Source organism: Pipistrellus hanaki (assembly GCF_964339955.1).
Source record: "Pipistrellus hanaki genome assembly, chromosome: 11".
NCBI classification, from domain to species: Eukaryota; Metazoa; Chordata; class Mammalia; order Chiroptera; family Vespertilionidae; genus Pipistrellus; species Pipistrellus hanaki.
This window is the reverse complement of record NC_140513.1, coordinates 34,291,781-34,313,745: the sequence shown is the minus strand read 5'-3', so window position 1 is coordinate 34,313,745 and position 21,965 is coordinate 34,291,781. Positions and strand designations below refer to the sequence as shown.

Sequence of the window (21,965 nt, the reverse complement as noted above, 5' to 3'; positions counted from 1 at the left end):
TTATTGATTTTTTTTTTTTTTTTTTTGAGAGAGGATATCTTTTTTATTGATTTTTACGAAGACAGGAAGGGAGAGAGAGAGAAAGAAACATCGATGTGAGAGAGAAACATCAATCAGTTGCCTCCTGTACACACCCTGACCAGGAATCGAACCCACATTCTTTTGGTGTATGGGATGTTGTTCAAACCAAATGAGCCGCCTAGCCAGGACTATACTTTATATTTTTATTGTTATTTTAGAGTATACTTTTTCTACTTAAAATACAACATTTGCTGTAAATCAGCATGCTATGTTACTCCGGCAGCAGCCTCATATGTCTCATGTTCATATGTCAGCAGTCTCATATATCTCATATTATTCAGGCTCCTGATTACATTATTTTCTCTTGTGCTTGATTTAATTTTGTGTTGTTTTGTATAGTAACCTTTTGTACAGGTTTGTAGCCTAGAAGCAGTAGGCTATACCCGTGGTCGGCAAACTCATTAGTCAACAGAGTCAAACATCAACAGTACAACGATTGAAATTTCTTTTGAGAGCCAAATTTTTTAAACTTAAACTTTATAGGTAGGTACTTTGTTATTAACTTAATTAGGGTACGTGGTATTTTGTGGAAGAGCCACACTCAAGAGGCCAAAGAGCCACACGAGGCTCGCAAGCCGCAGTTTGCCGACCACTGGGCTGTACTATTATATATAGCCTGGGTACAAAGTAGGCTAGACCACTGAAGTTTGTGTAAGGGCACTCTATGATGATAGCACAATGTCAAAAATCACCTAACGATGAATTTCTCAGGATGTATCCCCATTGTTAAATTGTGTGTATAGCCGGGACCGGTTTGGCTCAATGGATAGAGCGTCGGCTTGGGGACTGAAGGGTCCCGGGTTCGATTCCGGTCAAGGGCATGTACCTTGGTTGCGGGCATATCCCCGGTGGGGGGTGTACAGGAGGCAGCTGATTGATGACTCTCTCTCATCGATGTTTCTAGCTCTCTATCTCTCTCCCTTCCTCTCTGTACAAAATCAATAAAATATATTAAAAAAAAATTGTGTGTATAATCTCTTCACGTGAAAAATAAACACTTAAATAAACTAGGTAATATTTTTTAAAGTATAAGGAAAGTACTTCTTACAGAGATTTAGAGGAAAAATGGGGATATTCTGTGTTATAATAAAAAGGATTGTTGGTTAACGGAAGAATATTAGTATGTTTGTGGTACAGATGGCCATAAATAGAAACTTATAAATATTTAGGATATTATTTAGTAGATTTTCCAACAATATTGATTGATACAAATAATTTCAAATTTTCACCACAAAGCCTTATTTTTTGTTGTAAATAGCTTTCTATAAAGTGACTGAACTTGTAATCTTTTCTAATTCTGTCAGAAAATAAGCTGATAGTAAATGTAGTTTAAATGAATTTTTTGTGTTTTTTTCTTTTTTTTTTTGATATAGGTAATCTTAATCTTAAAATTCCATGGAAAAACCTCTATACTCAACCAGTTGTAGCTGTACTGGAAAACATTTATTTACTCATAGTGCCTTCTTCTAGTAAGTCAAATTTTAAACATTATAATTTAAATTACTCTTTTTTGTAGATGGAAAATCTTTATATTTTATTTATTCAAAATATTTTGGGGGAATTTTTTGTGATTTTTAAAATAAATACATTTGGTGGTATGTAATTGAATTAAATTGTTTTTCACACTAAGTTTTTACGGACTTGGAATTAGTGATTATTTTCTTTTTTGTTTTTTGAAATGAGTACATTTAAATTTATGGTAATTAATATTCTCCCTTTTCATGTTTCCTTTAGTAATAAAATATGATTTTTTAAAAGAAGAAAAGCAACTTTTGGAAGCAAAGCAGCAGGAACTAAAAAGAATAGAAGAAGCCAAACAAAAAGTAGCTGATCAAGGTAAAGAAAACAAAGAAGAATTGAAATAATAAATGGGGAAAAGAAAAATATTGATCACAATTGAATATTATTTTTATTTGGAAGCACTGAGATTACTTAACAAATATGAGAGAATCTTATTACATGGGGCATTTTAATGTATTTAATGTGTTTTATCATGTTTATAAAAATTCTTACCTATTAGACATTTATCTTAGGGCAAATAATATACCTAGCTTATAAGGGAAGGGTTAGTTTTTAACTACAATAATTATGTTTTCTTATCAAGTATGTTTTCTTATCTTTCTAGCGTTTTTCTTCTTATTCTTCTTATAACAGGTCTTTTGCATATGCTGAGTCCCTTTATATATTTATACTTTTCCAAATCTGTTTGTTTATCCTCTGGCTTCACATCCTTTCCTATTCAACACACACCAAATGGTCCATTACTTCAATCCCTCCTTTGTTGGTAGAAGAGATGTCCTGCAGAAATCTAATTCCTTTCCACTTGTGCTGCATGAAGCAGCAGCAGCTATTTTCACTCAGACTCTTAACTTCTCCCTTTAGTGAACTTTCTTCTTAATATGCAAATGTACTGTAGTTTTTCTTATCTTCTAACATAAAATCATTTTCCTAACCTAGTCATGTGTTTATCTTCTCTGTCCTTCATTTAAAAGTCAAACGTCTTAAAAGTAAGATAGATATATACTGATTTCACTATCCTTGCCATACATTAATTTTTAAAAATAAAAAATATGACCCAATATTAATTTTTTACCTGTTGACAGTTCTTTCATATCTGTGTGGTCATTCATATCTACTTATTCTCTGGGTGTTTTTTTTTTTTTAAATAGTAACTTTTTAAAAAAAAAATTCTTTATTGTTCAGATTATTACAAATGTTCCTCTTACCCCTCCTATAGCTCCCCTCCACCTGATTCCCCCCCCACCACCACCAAAGGCCCTAACCTTCCACCTCTGTCCTCATCCATGGGTATAAGATTTTTGTCCAATTTCTTATCGCACCCTCAGACCCCCTTTCCCCTGAGAATTGTCAGTCCACTCCCTTTCTAGGACCCCGATTCTATTGTATTCACCAGTTTATTTTGTTCATCAGATCTTTTATTCACTTAATTTTTAGATTCACTTGTTGATAGATGTGTATTTGTCACTTTGTTGACCATAATTTTTATCTTTACCTTTTTCTTCTTCTTCCTCTTCCTAAAGAATACCCTTCAGCATTTCATATAATCCTGGTTTAGTGGTGATGAACTCCTTTAGCTTTTTCTTATCTGTGAAGCTCTTTATCTGACCTTCAATTCTGAATGATAGCTTTGCTGGGTAGAATAATCTTGGTTTTAGGTTCTTGCTTTCATCACTTTGAATATTTCTTGCCACTCCTGCATAGTTTCTGTTGAGAAATCAGCTACAGTTGTATGGATGCTCCCTTGTAGGTAACTATTTTTCTCTTGCTGCTTTTAATATTCTCTCTTTGTCTTTTGCCCTTGGCATTTTAATTATGATGTGTCTTGGTGTGGTCCTCTTTGGATTCCTTTTGTTTGGGGTTCTGTGCACTTCCTGGACTTGTAAGTCTATTTCTTTTACCAGGTGGGGAAAGTTTTCTGTCATTATTTCTTCTAATAGGTTTTCAATATTTGTTTCTCTCTCTTCTAGCACCCCCATAATTTGGATGTTGATATGCTTGAAGTTGTCCCAGAGGCAATCTTTATATTTTTTGTTTCTTTTTTTCTTTTTGTTTTTCTGGCTGGGTGTCCTTTGCTTCCTCATATTTCAAATCTTTGGTTTGATTCTTGGAGTTCTTTGGTCTGCTGTTGAATTTCTGTATATTATTCTTTATTTCAGACCATGAATGCTTAATTTCTGACTGGTCCTTCCTCCCCCCCCCCCCCCCCATTTTTTTTTTTTTTTTTTTTGCATTCTCATTAAGATCCTTAAAGGTCTCATTAAGTTCCTCAGAGGTTTCTAGAAGATTCTTGAGTAACCTTATTACTGTGGTTTTGAACTCTATATCCAGTTATTTGCTTTCCTTCATTTCTTTCATTCATGACATGTTTCTTTGACCCTGCTTTTTGGCTGCTTCCCTGTGTTGATGGAGTGGCTTTATATGGTAGGTGACCTATTGGGCCCAGTGATTCAGCCTCCCCAGTCACCTGAGGGGGACAGTCTTGGTGCTCCTCTTTGTGGGCTGAGTGCACAGTCTTGTTGTAGTTAAGCCTTGATTGCTATTGTTACACTAGGAGAAATTGAACTCCAGGCCAATTGGCTGTGAGGACCCACTGTGTCTATAATGGAAGAACTGCTGTGCTAGAGACACCCTTATGGGGAAGGACTTGCTTCAGTGGGGCTTTGGTGCTCCCTGAGTCTGCTTCTTGAGTGTGTCACTTATGGATGTGAGGAGTTGAAATCTGGTGTCATTTCACACTGTCCACTAGGTAAACTGGCTCCTGGATCTCTAAGGCAGCGTTTTTCAACCGCTGCCTGGTGTGCCGTAGGTGCAGATGTTGCCTGGTGTGCCGTAGGTGCAGACAAGACAAGAATTTTATAATTTTTCACTATTTTGTTTACTTAATATTTCATAATAAAGTAATTATAAAATACTTTCTTTGTGTTTATTTGATTCCTATTCAAGAGAATTACTTTATATATAGTCAATATAGGCACAGAGTTAAATTTTTTAACATTTTCTAATGGTGGTGTGCCTCGTGATTTTTTTCATGAAACAAGTGTGCCTTTGCCCAAAAAAGGTTGAAAAACACTGCTCTAAGGAGTTGCAGGTCAGTTACTGTCTGAGGCCACCCAGCAGGAGCTACAGCAAGATCTGCAGATTTCTCCTCTTTACTTGGGGTTTGGAAGTTTTGGAGCTGACCCAGCTGCAGTTTGTTAGGTTAAGCTGCGATAGGGCAGGCCGTTCATATGCAAAAGCTGCTGCGTTCAGTTTGGGTGGGTTTGTAAATTAGGTGGGATAGGGTCTCAGGGAATCACCAGGATGTTGCAAATAGCAATGGCTGCAAATCAGCCCTCTCTGTGTCTCCACATTTCCATGTCCCTGGGGCCCGCGCCCCAGTGCAGTAAACAATGATTCCGGTGCGCACCTCTGCAAGAGGGCCACCTTCACTTTCTGACCCAATGGCAGACAGTCTTGCTTCGCCCCATTGGAGTCTGAGTCCTCAGAGTCTCCCTGGAAACTGGAGTTCAGAGCAGTCAGGAGCTTGTATCTTTCTTTGGATTGAAAAAAACAGCGCACCTGGTTGCCAGCCCAATTCTTGCGCCCCCGTACCTCTGCTTTCTGTACCTGTGCATGTCCTACCCGGTCTTAATGCTCTTTTCTCTTTCCTTCTAGTTGTGGAACTTCTACTCAGCCAGCTTTCCCATGGTTCTGGGTGATAGACATTTTGTTTTTTTGTTGTAGTTTTGGTACGGTTGTGAGAGGCAGCAAGTATAGGTATATACCTTATGCTGCCATCTTGTTTTTTTTCTAAATAGTAATATCTTAATGGCAATGAAATGGTATCATGTAGTGTAGATTTGCACTTCCCTAAAAACTAATATTTGAGCATCCTTTTATGAGCTTACTGGCCATTTATATATCTTGGGAGAAATATCTATTCAAGTATTTTACCCATTTTTAAATTGTGTGTTTTTTTTGGAGGGTATGTGGTCAGAATTCTCTGTATTCTGAATATTAATCCCTTATTAGATATGTAATTTGCAAATTTATTCCTTTCTGTAGGTAGCATGTTTACTCTGTTGATAGTCTACAAGGCCCCAAATTTTATTTTATTTATTTATTTATTTATTTTTCTTTTTCTTTTTTTTTTCTTTTTATATTTTTATTGATTTTGTACAGAGAGGAAGGGAGAGAGAGAGAGAGTTAGAAACATCGATGAGAGAGAGTCATCGATCAGCTGCCTCTTGCACACCCCCTACTGGAGATATGCCCGCAACCAAGGTACATTCCCTTGACCGGAATCGAACCCGGGACCTTTCAGTCCCCAAGCCGACGCTCTATCCATTGAGCCAAACCGGTTTCGGCAAGGCCCCAAATTTTAAAGTTTTCATGAAGTTCATTTTGTCTGCTTTTCTTCTGTTGCTTCTGTGTTTGGTATCATATATAAGAAATTATGGTCAAATCCAGTTTCCTATGTTTTCTTCTAAGAGGTTTTATAGTTTTATTTCTTACAGTAAAATCTTTGATCTATTTAAGTTCATTTTTGTATATTGCTAGATAACGGTCCAACTTCATTCTCTTGCGTATGAATATCTGGATATACAGTTTCCAAGCATCGTTTCTTTAAAAATACTGTTCTTTCCCATTGAATAGTCTTGGCACTCTTCTAAAAAAGTTACTTGAGGGTATGTGAAGATTTATTTCTGGGCTTTCTAGTTTATCCATTGGCGTATATGTTCTTTATGCCAATACCACCCTGTTTTGATTACTGTACTTTTGTTAGAAGTTTTGCAATTAGGAAGTGTGATTCTTTCAGCTTTGTTCTTCCTTTTCAAGATTGTTTTGATTATTTGAGATTCCATATGAATTTTATGATGGATTTTTTTTTCTCTGCAAAAAAATGTCATTGATATTTTGATACGGATTGTTTTGAATCTATAGAGTCCTTTGGGCAATATTGATGTGTTAACAATATCAAATCTTCCAATCCATGGATATGGATGGCATGTCCTTCTACTTATTTATGTCTTTTAATCTTTTCCTAAGTATTTTATTTTTTTTTGATACTATTATAAAGGGAGTTATTTTTGTAATTTCAGATTATCCATTGCTTGGAAATGGATATGCAAGTGATTTGTTTGTGCTGGCTTTGTACCTTCCTACTTTGCTGAATTAGTTTATTCTAACAATTTATTTTTGTGTGGAATTATATAGGGTTTTCTTTATATAAGATAATGTTATCTGTGAATAGAGATAATGTTATTTTTTTACTTTCCAATTTGTATGCCTTTTATTTATTTTCTCTTGGCTAATTACTCTGACTAGAATTTTCATACTATGTTGAATGGAAGTGGCAAAAGTGGGCATCCTTACCTTTTTCCTGAACTTATGTAAAGCTTTCAGACTTCACTATTGAGTATGATGCGAGTTTTCACCTTTGACCTTTATTATGTTAAATTAGTTTCCTTTTATTGCTAGTTTATTATGCGTTTTTATTATGAAAGGGTATTGACATTTGTCAAATGATTCTTCTTAATCGGTTGAGATGATCATGTATTTTTCTTTTATTTTGTTAATATGGTATATTAAATTGATTTTCATATATAGAGCCATCTTTGCATTGCAGGAATAAATTCTATTGAGTCAATGTGTGTAATTCTTATAATGGGCTTTTAATTTTTATTTGTTAACATATTGTTGAAGATTTTTGTGTCAGTATTCATTAGGGATATTGATCTGTAATTTTTTGTGGTATGTTTGTCTTGCTTTTGTGTCAGATTAATGCTGATTTCATATTGAGTTTGGAAATACTCCCTTTTCTTCAGTTTTTTGCAAGTGTTTGAAAAGGATTGATGTTCTCTTTTAAATGTTAGGTAGAATTCGCAAGTGAAGCCATGAGGTCCAGAGCTTTTTTTTGTTGAGAGATTTTTTATTACTGGTTTGATCTATGAATTATATCACTATTCAGATTTTCTGTTTCTTTGTGATTTTGCTTTGGTAGATTTCGTTTTTCTAGGAACTTGTCCATTTCATCTGGTATTACAATTTGCTAGTAAAATTTTTTCATACTATCTTATAATATTTTTTTTATTTCTGTAGAATAAGTAGTAATGTTTCCACTCTCATTTGTGACTTCAGTAATTTCAGTCTTCATCTCTTTTTTTTTTTAAAATATATATTTTATTGATTTTTTACAGAGAGGAAGGAGAGAGACAGAGAGCCAGAAATGTCGATGAGAGAGAAACATCGACCAGCTGCCCCCCGCACACCCCCCACCGGGGACATGCCCGCAACCAATGCACATGCCCTTGACCGGAATCGAACCCGGGACCCCTCAGTCCGCAGACCGACGCTCTACCACTGAGCCAAACCGGCTTTGGCTTCATCTCTCTTTTTTAAATCTAATCTAATACACACACACACTAGGAAAAGATAGCTTTTATTGGCATTTTTAAGTGGAGGAAATAGGGGTAGTAACTAATGGTTATTAAAGGCATATTAAAAAATTAGGAGCCTCAATTTTTTATTCTTTCTTTTCCCCTGGAAAATATTGAAACTGGAGATAGTAAATAGGTTTTAGAAAAAGAAACATCTGATGAACTTCCTTCATCCTTGCTGTAAAGAAGAGAGGGTAATATCTTATATCTTCTTACATTGTATTCATCAGGAGAATCACATTCAACTATTTTATACACCTAATCACAAACAACTTACGATGTTATCTCTAATTTTAAGGGAGATTCCATCTTCACTGCTTTCTCTAGCTTTTTTCATATAAGCCTATTATAATTCTTACATAATAATCTTCATTGTTGTCCATATCTTTATGTACTCAGATATAATTAACAGAGAAAAGTTTATAAAATTTAATGCCAATAAATTTTGCAAGGTTGGCTTTAGTTTCACTGAACAAGAAACTAGTTTTTGAAAACTACTCAGTTGCCTTTGAAAATCTTTTTCAAAATTGGGAGATTTTTGAAAAGCAAATATACAAATGTAGATTTTTTTCTTTAACAAGGTTAAAATTTATATTACCTTAATATGTGGATATTTATAGAATATATTTTTCATTCAAGTTTAAAAAGGAATATTTGCAATTCTAGAAAAACTCCTGGTGGAAAAACAAGACACCTTTACAGAAAAATTAATTACTCAGATTATAAAAAATCTTCAAGTGAAAATTTCCAACATCCATATTCGTTATGAAGATGATGTAAGTATTTTAACAAATGAATCTTGTTTTTATATTTATTCCACAGTTTATGGAAATCTGCTCTGTAGCAGCCCATCTATTAGCGACCCACCGGTTGAAAATGGCTGCTGTAGAGCTTAAGACCATCGGAAAACAAAGATATTTACATTACAATTCATAACAGTAGCAAAATTACAGCAACAAAAATAATTTTATGGTTGGCGGTCACCACAACAGGAAGAGCTGTATTAAAGGGTCGTGGCATTAGAAAGGTTGAGAACCACTGAGATACTTGGAAGTGAAGGAATAAGGCTGAAAATGACATGACCTTTTCTATAACTGTAGTTGTAATTTGCAGTCTTTACTGCCTTAGTTACAATTCCCTAAAGTATTCAAACATCAGATAATGTAATGAAGGAAAATGCATATCTTAATACATGTGATAGATGGGATTATGACTTTAGCTATTATATGGTTTTAAGACACTTTAAATTATACGATATCTCCTGGAGAGAGCACTGGTCTAGAAATCAGTAGAGCAAGATTTAACTAACTGACCTTAAATAGATCATGTATTCTCTCTAAAACATGTAATAATTAGCTTCTCATAGTACTATTATGAGGGTCAATCATTTTTTATAAACTTTTTTTATAAAGTATAAAATTTGCAGATGTGTTATTATTTTAGAACACTAACACATTGATGCTTAATATTTTAATTAGTATGTATCAGGAAAAAATATAGAAATAAAAGTTCTGGAAAACATTAAATGTTTTTGAATGTTTGAAGTTGCATTCTGTAACGTAAATTTTGTTTAACTACTAAAAATCTGAGAAAAATGTACTGTGTTTCCTCTTTAGATCACAAATCAAGAAAACCCACTGTCATTTGGTATTTCTCTTCAAAATCTCAGCATGCAGGTACCTTGTTTAAAAATAAATTTAACCATATTTAATTGTGTAGTTCAGCTACAAATTGCTATTCATTTATGCATGCATCAGAAATAGATGTCTATATAGAATTAGTACCTCTAGTACCTGGATTGGATTGCAACTGAGGATAGGTAATTTCATATTTAAAAAAATGGTTGATAATCAAATCCTAGTTAAAATACGAGGGCCTATTATTATTTGCTAATTATTGATATTTGATACCTTTTTTAAAACTTATAAAATCTATCTCTTGTTTTTTAAATATATTTTTATTGATTTCAGAGACGAAGAGAGATGGAGGATGGAGAGAGAGACATCAGTGATGAGAGAGAATCATTGATTGGTTGCCTCCTGCATGCCCTACACTGGAGATTGAGCCCACAACCTGGGCATGTACCCTGATTGGGAATCGAGCCATGAGCTCCAGATTCATAGGTTGACTCTCAGTGTTCAACCTTTGAGCCATGTTGGACAGGCCCATTTCTGAGAAATTTTTAGGAACTTTGATAAGTCATGTAAAGTATAAAGAAACAAACTACCATGTCCTCACCATTATTAATAATGTGGAATACTGATAAAAACTCCCAGCAAAGTGGGAATAGAGGGATCATACGTCAACATAATAAAAGCCTTAAATGATAAACCTACCACTAATGTCATAATCAGTGGGCAAAAACTAAAACCATTTCCCCTAAGAACAGGAACAAGGCAGGGATGCCCGCTTTCACCACTCCTGTTCGACATAGTACTGGAAGTGCTAGCCAGAGCAGTCAGAAAAGAAGAAATAAAACACATCCAAATTGGAAAACAAGTATAACTGTCATTATTTGCAGGTGACATGATATTATACATAGAAAAGCCTAAATACTCTATAAAAAAATCTACTAGACCTAATAAGTGAATTCAGCAATGTAGCAGGATACAAAATTAACACCCAGAAATCTATGCCTTTTTTATACACTATTAATGAATTCACAGAAAAAGAAACTAAAAAAAAAAAAAAAATCCTATTTACCTTTGCAATAAAAAATTAAGATATATAGGAATAAATTTAACTAAAGAGGTAAAAGACCTGTACTTGGAAAACTATAGGACTTTTAAAAAAGAGAGAGGAAGACATAACCAAATGGAAGAATATACCGTGTTCATGGATTGGTAGAAACAACATCATTAAAATGTCCATACTATCCTAAGCAATTTATAGATTCAGTGCAATCCCCATTAAAATACCAATGGCATAGACCTAGAACAAACACTCACATTGAATAAAAAAAGACTCTGAATAGCCACTGCAATCCTGAGAAAGAACGAAGTTGGAATGATCATAATACCAGATATCAAACTGTATTACAAAGCCACTGTTCTCAAAACTGCCTGGTATTGGCACAAGAACAGACATATAGACCAATGGAACAGAACAGAGAACCCAGAAATCGACCCAAGTCATTATGCTCAATTAATAGTTGACAAAGAAAGCAAGAGCATACAATGGAGTCAAAATAGTTACTATTTCAATAAATGGTGTTGGGAAAGTTCGACTGGTACATACAAAAGAAAAAAAATGAAACTAGATCACCGACTTACATCATACACAAAAAATAAACTCAAAATGGATAAAGGACTTAAACAAGTAAGTGGGAAAACCATAAAAATCTTAGAAGAAACCATAGCAGCAAAATATCAGACAAATGTCATAGCAATAGCTTCACTTCCTACTGGTGCTAGGACAGTGGAAACTAAGAAGAAAATAAACAAATGGGACTACATCAAAATAAAAATCATCTGCACAGCAAAAGAAACCATCAACAAAACAACAAGAATGCTCACTTGTTTGGGAGAACATGTTTAACAATGCTATCTCTCATAAAGGTTTAATCTCCAAAATTTATAGGGAACTCACACAACTTAACAAAAGGAAGATAATCTAATCAAAAATGGGCAAATGACTTAAGTAGACCCCTTACAAGAGAGGACATACAGAGAGCCAAGAGACATATGAAAACATGCTCAAAGTCACTAATCATCCGAGGGATCCAAATCAAAACGAGAATGAGATACCATCTCACACCTGTCAGAATGGCAATCATCAATAAATCAAGTGCTGTAGAGGATGTGGAGAAAAAGGAACCCTCATGCATTGTTGGTGGGAATGCAGACTGATGCAATCTCTGTGGAAAATAGTATGGAGTTTCCTCAAAAAGTTAAAAATGGAACTCCCATTTGACCCAAGAAATCAGAAACACCAGTCAGAAAGGATATATGCCCCCCTATGTAAAGAGCAGCACAATTTACAATAGCTAAAATTTGGAAGAAGCCTAAGTGCCCATCAGATGATTGGATTAAAAAACTGTGGTACATCTACACAACGAAATATTACACCGCTATTGAAAACAAGGAACTTTTACCATTTGCAACAGCATGGATGGATGTGGAGAGCATTATGCTAAGCAAAATAAGCCAGCCGGAGAAAGAGAATATTACACGATCTCACTCATATGTGGGATATAATGAACAACATAAGTCGATGAACAAAAATAGATCCAGAGACAAGAAACAACAACAAAAAACACTGAACAGACTGTTCAGAGGGAAGGGGTAGGGGTTAAGAGATCAACCAAAGGACTTGTATGCATGCATTTTATCATAACCAATTAATATGGCCACTGGCCACTGAGGGCTTGTCCTGGGGGGTGGGAGTGGCCCGGGAGGAGCCAGTTGGGAAAAGGAGACATATGTAACAACAATAACAATAAAAATAAAAGATTTCTAGTGGAACATTAAAAATAGACACCAGGGGAGTTAATTTTTATTAAAAAAACAAAACAAAAATGTGGCATACTTCGTCTAATTTTTCAAATTGAGGAATTTTACAAGTCTAGGAGCACACAGAATTATGAAACATTTGCTTTTAATGGAAAGAAAAATTGGTAAAATTTTCAATTTAAGTTTTAATACTTTAAAAGTATAAACTGTTAGGAATACTGCTATGCTTTCCTGTATATCCAGAGATAAACATCCTAAGGTTTTAAACTTTTACCTAATATAGCCATTAAAATTATAGTATTTGGTAGGTTTTGAAGTTAGATAAATATTTTACGTGTTTCTTCTATAAGTTCCCCTTTTCTCCTCACAATATGTTCAACATCTATGTTGCCACATGAAATTTATTTCATTCAATTTAACTGCTGTATAGTATTTCCATTACATCTTGCTTTTGTTATATTCATTAGTTTTTGTGTATGATTTTTTAAAAACAACATGGTCTACTCTAAGAAATGCCAAATAAAAAGTTACTCAGTAATGCTGGGTGGGGTAAAATGTCAGTGCTCTGTTGGAAAAGAAGGATGGAGAATTAGCTGTCGTAGTTAGCACTGTGAAGGCCATTGGTGACTGTGACAGCAGTGATTTTGACTATCACCTTTGCAGGGCCTTGGAAACTTGTCCCCAGCCCAGATGTATTCAATTTGAAACAGGAATGGGCCCAGCAATCCTTGTTTATATAATACTTTAATCAATAAAGAAATTTAAAAAAAAGGCAAATTATTTGGCAAAAAAAAAAGGCCTCTATGTGATACTATTGCATAATAAAATTTGAGAACTACCGTTCTAATCCATTTAGTTCTGTACGAAAAAATGTAAACCATCTTTTTAAATAAGTATCTTTATTCTCCTCAGTAGCTTTTTAATTGCTTTTATAATAAAGTCCAAGTTTTGCCTTCAAGTCATTTATAATCCTTTTGTAATCTGATTCCAGGTAAGATATCTGATTTCAACTCTTTGTTTCACATTATGTGAATGGCCCATACTGGGCCATTTAAGTTCTCTGAACATATCAGATGTTCCTATATCTTTCTAGGATGAATAATATTCCATACTGACCTTACAATAAGTAATGTCTGTTCATATGTTATATATAAGGTTAGATATCACTTTCTCCATTTTTTTAAAATAATGGTTTGGGGCTTCTGCTGTGTTCTCCCAGTATTGTATATTCAACCACTATAGTGGCACTTATTTGACTGTAATTGTTTCTTTATCTGTTTGCTTTTCAATCAATAATGAGTTCATTGAAAGTAGAGACTTTCTTGTGGTTCATTTACTTTTTTAATGTTATGTTTTCAAAGACATTTAAAAAAATATATATTTTATTTTTTTAAAATATATTTTATTGATTTTTTACAGAGAGGAAGGGAGAGAGAGAGAGAGAGCTAGAAACGTTGATGAGAGAGAAACATCGACCAGCTGCCTCCTGCACACCTCCTACCGGGGATGTGCCCGCAACCAACGTACATGCCCCTGACCGGACTTGAACCTGGGACCTTTCAGTCCGCAGACCAACGCTCTAGCCACTGAGCCAAACCGGTTTTGGCTTAAAGACATTTTTATGGGAAATTGGTCTAGGGAGTAATTTATAGGATTTATCACTCTGCTACATAGCACATGGAAATGACACATTTATTGCCTTTTTTATTCCAGACAACGGATCATAACTGGGTTCCATGTTTACATGATGAAACTGAGAAACTATTTCGTAAGGTAAAATAAACAAATACTATTTTTTGTCAACTCAATGAGTTGACAAGAGACTTTTAGGAAAGCTAATGTAATATATAATATGGGTTTATGCAAATTGTGTTTACTTGCTTAACTGTTAATATGACTCAATTATTTGAGGCTTCTGAAAATGGCATATGTTTACGATCTTTCAGTTAATCCGATTGGATAACCTTTTTGCTTATTGGAATGTGAACTCCCGGATGTTTTATCTCACTAGTTATCATGATTCATTGGTAAGTAACTTTTTTAATATGTGTATATACACATTTGTTGACATATTTTGTATAATGTTTTATTCATTGTCATTTACCTAACATATGAGGTCATTTTATTCAGGCAAAACCAATTAGCAGAATTTACAGAAATAGGTGAATATATGTACCTGTATACAACCATGTATAAACATACACCTTGTTTTTTAATAATTGACATAAAATATTAGTTTCAGGTGTACAGCAATTCGATATTTGTATGTATTACTAAATGATTTCCACAATAATTCTAGTTAACATCTCTCACCATACACAGTTAAAAAATTGTTTTCATGAGAAAAGAACTTTTTTTTTCTTTTTAAATATTTTATTGATTTTTTTTTACAGAGAGGAAGGGAGAGAGAGAGAGTGCTAGAAACATCAATGAGAGAGAAACATCAACCAGCTGCCTCTTTCACACCCCCTACCGGGGATGTTCCTGCAACCAATGTACATGCCCCTGACCGGAATCAAACCTGGGACCTTTCAGTTCGCAGACAGATGCTCTACCACTGAGCCAAACCGATTTCAGCAAGAAAAGAACTTTTAAGATTCCCTTAGTAACTTTCAAATATGCAATGCAGTATTACTAACTATAGTCACTATGTTGTATGTTAAATCACCATGTTTTATGTAAAATAAATTCTTATTTTATAACTGGAAGATTGTACATTTTGACTACTATCACCCATTTTGCCACCACCCATCCCCTACCTCTGGCAACCACCAGTCTGTTCTCTTATTTATGAGCTTATTTGTCTGTTTGTTGTTTTTTTGTTCATTTTTTTTTTTTAGGTTCCACATAACATATTAGATACAATATTTATTTCTCTCCATCTGTTTTACTTAGTATACTGCCCTCAAAATCTACCTGTGTTGTCTCAGATAGCAAGATTTCCTTTCTTTTATGGCTGAATGATATTTTGTTACATATATACACCACGTTTTCTTTATTTATTCATCTGTTGATGTGTAGGTTGTTCCCATATCTTTTTTTAAAAATTACTTTATTGAGTTTGTTCCCATATCTTGACTCTTATAAATAATGCTACGGTGAACATGGATGCACATAACTGTTTGAGTTAGTGTTTTTGTTTTATTTGGTAAGTATCCAGAGTTATAATTGTTGGGTCATATCGTAGTTCTATTTTAAATTTTATGCTCCATACTGTTTTCCATAATGGTTGCATCCATTAACATTGCACAGGGGTTTCCTTTTTTTCCGTATCCTTTCAAATACTTGTTATGTTTTGTCTTTTTTTATAATACTTATTCTAACAGGTATTAGATGATATTATATTGTCATCTGATTTGCATTACCCTGATGATTAGTGAGGTTGGATATTTTTTTATGTACCTGTTGGTCAACTATATGTTTTCTTGGGAAAAAGGTTTATTCCGAACTTCTGCTCATTTTGTAATCAGGTTGTTTATTTTTTTACTTATTAGTTGTGTAAGTTCTTTATATATTTTGGATATTGACCCCTTATTAGATATATGAATAATAAATATTTTTTCCTATTCAGTAGATTGATTTTATATTTTGTTGGCAGTTTCCTTTGCTGCGTAGAGGCTTTTTAGTTTGATGTAGTCTCACTTGTTTTTGCTTTTGTTGCATTTAATTTTGATGTCAAATCCAAAAAAATCATCACTAAGACCAACCTCATGGAGGTTACCAAGTATATTTACTTCTAAGATTTTTATGGTCTCAGGTCTTACATTGAAATTTTAATCTGTTTTGAGTTAATTTTTGTTTATAGTGTAAGATACTGGTACAGTTTTATTATTTTGCATGTGTCTATCCAATTTTCCCAAATTTAATCTTTGTTGTAAACTAATGAGCTTATTTCTGGGCTCCCTATTCTGTTCCACTGGTCTATGTGTCTGTGTTTATTCTAGTACTGTATAGTTTTGGTTACTACAGTTTTGTAATAGAGCTTGAAATCAAGGAGGTGATGCTTTTAGCTTTGATTTTATTTCTCAAGATTGCTCTGGCTATTTGGGATCTTTTGTGATTTCATACACATTTTATGATTGTGTTTTTCTGTGGAAAATGCCATTGGAATTTGGGTAGGGATTGTATTGAATTTGTATATATAGCTTTGGGTAGTATGGCTTTTTTTAAACAATATTAATTTTTACAGTCTTGAGTGTGGAGTATCTTTCCACTTGTTCTGCAGTTTCTTTTAGGAAAGTCTTATAGTTTTCAGTGTACAGGCCTTTCACTTTCTTAGTTAAATTTATTTCTAAGTATTTTTTTCTTTTTGATTTAGTTCTAAATGGAATTATTTCCTTAATTTTGCTTTTTGATATTTTGTTACCAGTGTATAAGAAATGCAACTGATTTCTGTATATTGTTTTTTTTTTTTTTTTAATCCTGCATCTTTACTGAATTTGTTTAGTCTAATATATTTTTTTGATTGGGGTCTTTAGGATTTGTTATAAATAATACCACGTCATCTACATTTATATTTATTATAAATAATACCATGACAGTTTTATTTCCTCCTTTTCATTTTGGATAGGTTTTATTTACTTTTATTGCCTAATTTCTCTGGCTAGTGCTTTGAGTACTATCTATCTATATATAAAAGCCTAAGTGACCATTATGACTGGATGACCAGCCATTGCTATGATACGTACCGACCTCCAGGGGCCAGACACTCAACGCAAGAGCTTCCCTAATGGTCAGTGTACTCCCACAAGCCAACCTCCCGTGGCTGGTCAACCTCCCATGCTCCCTTCCCCACTGCCGGCTGGCCTCAATTGGCTCCAATCACAAGCCAGGCCAAGGGACCCCACCCGTGCATGAATTCCTGCACAGTGCCTCTAGTGTTAAATAAAAGTGGTGACAATGGATATCCTTGACTTATTCCTGACCTTAAAGGAAAACTCTGAACTTTTCACTGTTGAATGTTATATGAGCTATGGGTTTTGTCTTATATTCCCTTTACTATATTCAAGTGTAATTGTACCTCTATATCCACTTTGGTATAGAGAGTTTTAATTATAAATGGGTATTGAAGTTTGTCATATTTTGTATAGGTGTCTATATATAAACATGTTTAAATATATATCTTAATATTTCTAAGGTATTCTTTTATGAGATAATTATTTTCAACTAACTATTATCCTAACCACTTTAATGTTTTCTTATATCAAAATCCTCCTAAGTTTGAGTTATTTATTTTTTTATAAATTGCTTTTAAACTTTATTTGCATACAGTAGAATTTTGTCAAATAAAGGAATATTGTCATTAATATAAATAAAGCAATTTATCTTTTGATAGGAAAGCTTGAGGAATGGCATAGTTGATGAAAATATTATTCCAGAAGGTTATGATTTTGGTAAGTATGTTTCCTAAAGTAAAAATTGCACTTTCTATTTTATTTTATTAATAAATTTTAAATGAATATTGTTAATGTAATGTGCCTTTTCATGTTAATTTTTCATGTGAATGTATTTATGATATATATATATATATATATATATATATATATATATATATGTAAAAGCAAACATGTATATGTCATTCATTGTTGGGGAGCTTTTGGCTCTATATCAAAACCAGGAAAGAAAAATGTCCAACAAAAGTGGTTGTTAATAAATTGTGAGTTCTCTAATAATTGTCATGATAATTTTTAAAGACATTTAACAATTTAATAAGGCTAGATGGTGTAGTCTGTAGTGTTACCTTACTATTTTAAAAATGTATACTTAAATTTTTAAAAATTTTTTTCTAATTTTAAATAGTCTGAAATGAACATGTAGTATTTTAACAATCAGAAATAAGTTATTAAAATATGCAGTGAAAAAGAGTGCTGTTTCTTCTATCCTGAAGGCACTCAATAAATATTAATTGGTGATGGATAACTTGGCTGACAATGTTGTTAACTATAGATTATCCTTCCTGAAATTATTTCTTTTTTTGGCTTCTTGACAACAATATGAATTATAGATAGAAAAAAGATAACAGAAACTTTTCCACCAATTAAATGACAGTTCATTTGACCAAATCATAGCATTGTGGAAATATAGAACTGTAAAAAAAAATATATGTCATGAAAATCAGTATTTTCAACTTTATCCTTTTATACTGTGACACTCTTGAAATGTAACTTAGTTTAATTTATTAAAATTTATATTCTTTTCCAGTATTTCGCCCCATATCTGCTAAAGCCAAACTTCAGATGAATCACCGATCTGATTTTGACTTTTCCGCCCCCAAGATAAAACTGGATGTTGAATTACATGACATAGCGATTGAATTTAATAAACCACAGGTATTTTTTAAATGGTATTTTAAATTTTGCGTTATAGTTTGATAAAAATAGAACTAAGGTTTTAAGTGTTTTTCTTTATTGAAATGTTAAAAAATTTTTAATGTTGACATTATTCCTTTCCCCCACCTTTGCCCCCCTCTATCCTCTCCTGCCAACCCCTTCCTTGGCCTTTACCAAATTATTGTCTGTGTCCATGGGGTATGCATATGTGTTCTTTAGCTATTACCTTCACCTTCTTTGTTCAGTCATCCCCACCTCCCTCCCCCTGGGCAAAGGCCAGTCTGTTGCATGTATTTCATATTATGCTTCTGGTTCCCTTTCATTTGTCAATTTATTCATGTTCTTAAAAAATTCAGTTACATGGTAAAATTTCCTTTAAAAAGTTTAACTTAGCTTCAATAATTGTGAAACATCTGAAACATGTAAGAGCTTTATGTTTTTCATCCTTTAGTATTTCAGTCTTATGGAGCTTCTTGAATCAGTTGATATGATGACCCAAAATCTGCCATATAGGAAGTTCAGACCTGATGTACCTGTTCACGGCCATGCCAGAGAATGGTAAAAAGTCTTAAATTTTTAAAATTGAAGTATAATTGATATACAGTGTTATATTAGTTTCAGATGTACAACATAATGATTCAAATTATCACCATTAGTTACCATTCCTGCCATAGAGAGCTACAAAATTTTTCTTATAAGAACTTTTAAGATCTACTCTCTTAGCAACTTTTAAATATTCAGCGCAATATTGTTAAGTTTAGTCCACATAATATCCCCATGACTTATTTATTTTATAACTGGAAGTTTGTAACTGTTGACCCCTTCACCCATTTTGCTCCCCCAAACTCCTGTTTCTGGCAACCACCAATCTATTTTCTATACCTATGAGCTCATTTCCTGTCCCTAAAGATTCTATAAGTGAAATCATATATTATTTGTCTCTTTTTGACTCACTTCACGTAGCATAATGTTCTCAGGGTTCATTCATGTTGTCATAAGTGGCAAGATTTTTTCTTTATGGCTACATAATATTCCATTATTGTGTATATATTACCACATTTTCTTTATTCATTCTTTTGTCAGTGATACTTAGGTTGTCTTAATCATGTCTTGGCTGTTGTAGATAATGTGACAGTGAATGTGGGGGTGCATATATCTTTTTGATGTAGTCTTTTCATTTTCTTCAGGTAAATTTCCATAAGTGGATTTGCTCAAACTAAAACTTTTTAAAAAGATTTTTAAAATATAGCATAAAAGTGAATTTCTTGACGTTTTTAAGATACTTCAAAGGCTGACACAAACTATAGTTTGATTTGCAATTAGAAATTACTTAAGGGATTCGTTATAATAGAATTTATAACTGGAGTACTAGAATAACATTTAGTCACTGTATTTTTTAGTTGAACCATATTCCAGTTTTTTTGTCTAGCAGTGTCTTCTTTTAAAAGTTTCAAATTTTTGTATTATATACATTAAACATGTTATTAAACCTGAAAATGTTATGGGTGTATATAAAGTACTACCCCTTTTTGAGATTCAAATTCTTGTCATTCCAGTTATTAAGCTCTTGCATAGTTTCTAGGAATTGCAATTATTCTTTGAGTTGACTATTTTAATTATTATTCATGAGACTCAAGTGCTGTTTGACCATTAATACTTCAATGATTTTTCTGGAGACCTATATTTATTGCAACAAAATTTAAGGATTTTGCTTAATTTCACTTAGGAAAGATAATAATTACTATAAAAACAAATATGGGGGGAAAGCAGGTGCTCAGATTACATACCATTTTCATATTCTTTGAATAATAGTTATGTATGTTAGAGTAGAAGCAATATCCATTATATTCCATACTGTTGGTTTGAGGGTGTTAAGTGTAGGGTTTTTGTTTTTTTAACTAGGTGGGTTTATGCTATACGTGGTATTCTTGAAGTAAATGTTTGCCCCCACTTACGGATGTGGTCATGGAAACATATTTGCAAGCATCGGCAACAAATGAAGCAATATAAAGAACTCTATAAGAAAAAACTAATAAATAAGAAGCCACCTGTTGAAGTTCTCAGCTGTTTGGAGGTTAGCATTTAAAAAAATAGTTGAATATTTTATGCTTTATAACTTCTAAGTCTTTAAAGATTAGCACTTCCTAATTATTTGTTCTAATTGTGGAAATCTGTAACCAACCTACAGGCCTCTAAAAATTAAGCATTTATATTAGCCTAGGTCTAGAGAAAGTCTCCTACCTCAAAAACCATTCTCTTTTTCTCTTTTACTTAGTTGTTTTTCTTCTGTTTAAACTCAGTTGGGTGATACAAGCTTTGGTGTTATTCTCCTGGGAGCTTTTGGAAGATGAAATTATTCTAAATCTGAAGAGATTTGGGTTCATGCAAATAATAACTTGAAGCCTTAAATTATTAAGACATTTTTAACTTCAAAGGCTAAAAAGTTTTTGTACATTGATTCCAAGTTCTCTGTGTTATTTCTGAAGCTTTACCTTATGTCACCACTGCATTTCCCCTGTGTAAACCATCTAACTGTGCATTAATCAAATACAATTTCCTATCTTCTATACAGTGACACTGTGTTTACCCTTACCTATAGTTAAAACCTAGATAAAAATCATTTTAAACAGTGCATGTTTGGTATCTTTTAGTATGTATCTGTAAATCTTATAGAGTTGTAACTTACATGTATGATGTAAGATTTCTTTGTTCAGAAAGTTTTTCATCATTACTAATTTCCAAGCTGACATTATTTCTCAGAATTTAACCAGGAATATTATGTTGATGGATGATCTGTTTCCTGCTTTCTATCATATCTTTAGTGCAGCAAATTGACAGGTTATATAAACTAAAGTTATTTATAGTTGTTTATGTAAACACATTTTCCTTTATATTTTTAGGAGTTGGAGAAGACTCTGGATGTATTTAATATAACTATAGTGAGACAACAGGCAGAAGTTGAGGTAATTCCAGATTATCTTTCAGTTAGTAAAAATAAATCTAGAGTCCATATAGATTTGAAAGGTGCTGTGATATTATTAGTATTGTGCTATAATGTACTGTTTCCTGAACTGGGTTCAAATTTGCTTTTTTGTGTTTGTTTTAAGAAAATTTGATTTAATGTTTTGCCACATTCATTTAAATCAGATTCTGTTGGAAAAATA

At 33.1% G+C, this 21,965-nt stretch overlaps 1 protein-coding gene and 1 long non-coding RNA gene across 7 annotated transcripts in view; one reads left to right on the top strand and one right to left on the bottom strand.

The window, feature by feature from the left end:
• The window catches only part of VPS13A (vacuolar protein sorting 13 homolog A), a 185,468-nt gene that overhangs the window by 19,166 nt on the left and 144,337 nt on the right, over positions 1-21,965 (top strand). For all 6 annotated transcript variants that reach the window (XM_084899409.1, XM_084899408.1, XM_084899406.1 and 3 more), the window contains exons 4-14: positions 1,455-1,550; positions 1,816-1,917; positions 8,688-8,797; positions 9,638-9,697; positions 14,186-14,245; positions 14,419-14,499; positions 17,808-17,865; positions 18,674-18,801; positions 19,253-19,359; positions 20,704-20,875; positions 21,702-21,764. In XM_084899409.1, coding sequence (XP_084755535.1) covers positions 1,455-1,550; positions 1,816-1,917; positions 8,688-8,797; positions 9,638-9,697; positions 14,186-14,245; positions 14,419-14,499; positions 17,808-17,865; positions 18,674-18,801; positions 19,253-19,359; positions 20,704-20,875; positions 21,702-21,764 — 1,037 coding nt within the window. The remainder of the gene's footprint in view (positions 1-1,454; positions 1,551-1,815; positions 1,918-8,687; positions 8,798-9,637; positions 9,698-14,185; positions 14,246-14,418; positions 14,500-17,807; positions 17,866-18,673; positions 18,802-19,252; positions 19,360-20,703; positions 20,876-21,701; positions 21,765-21,965) is intronic.
• LOC311630442 overlaps positions 3,782-21,965 on the bottom strand; it is a 930,538-nt gene continuing 912,354 nt past the window's right edge. Inside the window, exon 2 of the long non-coding RNA XR_014796381.1 lies at positions 3,782-3,834. This is a non-coding gene — a long non-coding RNA (uncharacterized lncRNA). The remainder of the gene's footprint in view (positions 3,835-21,965) is intronic.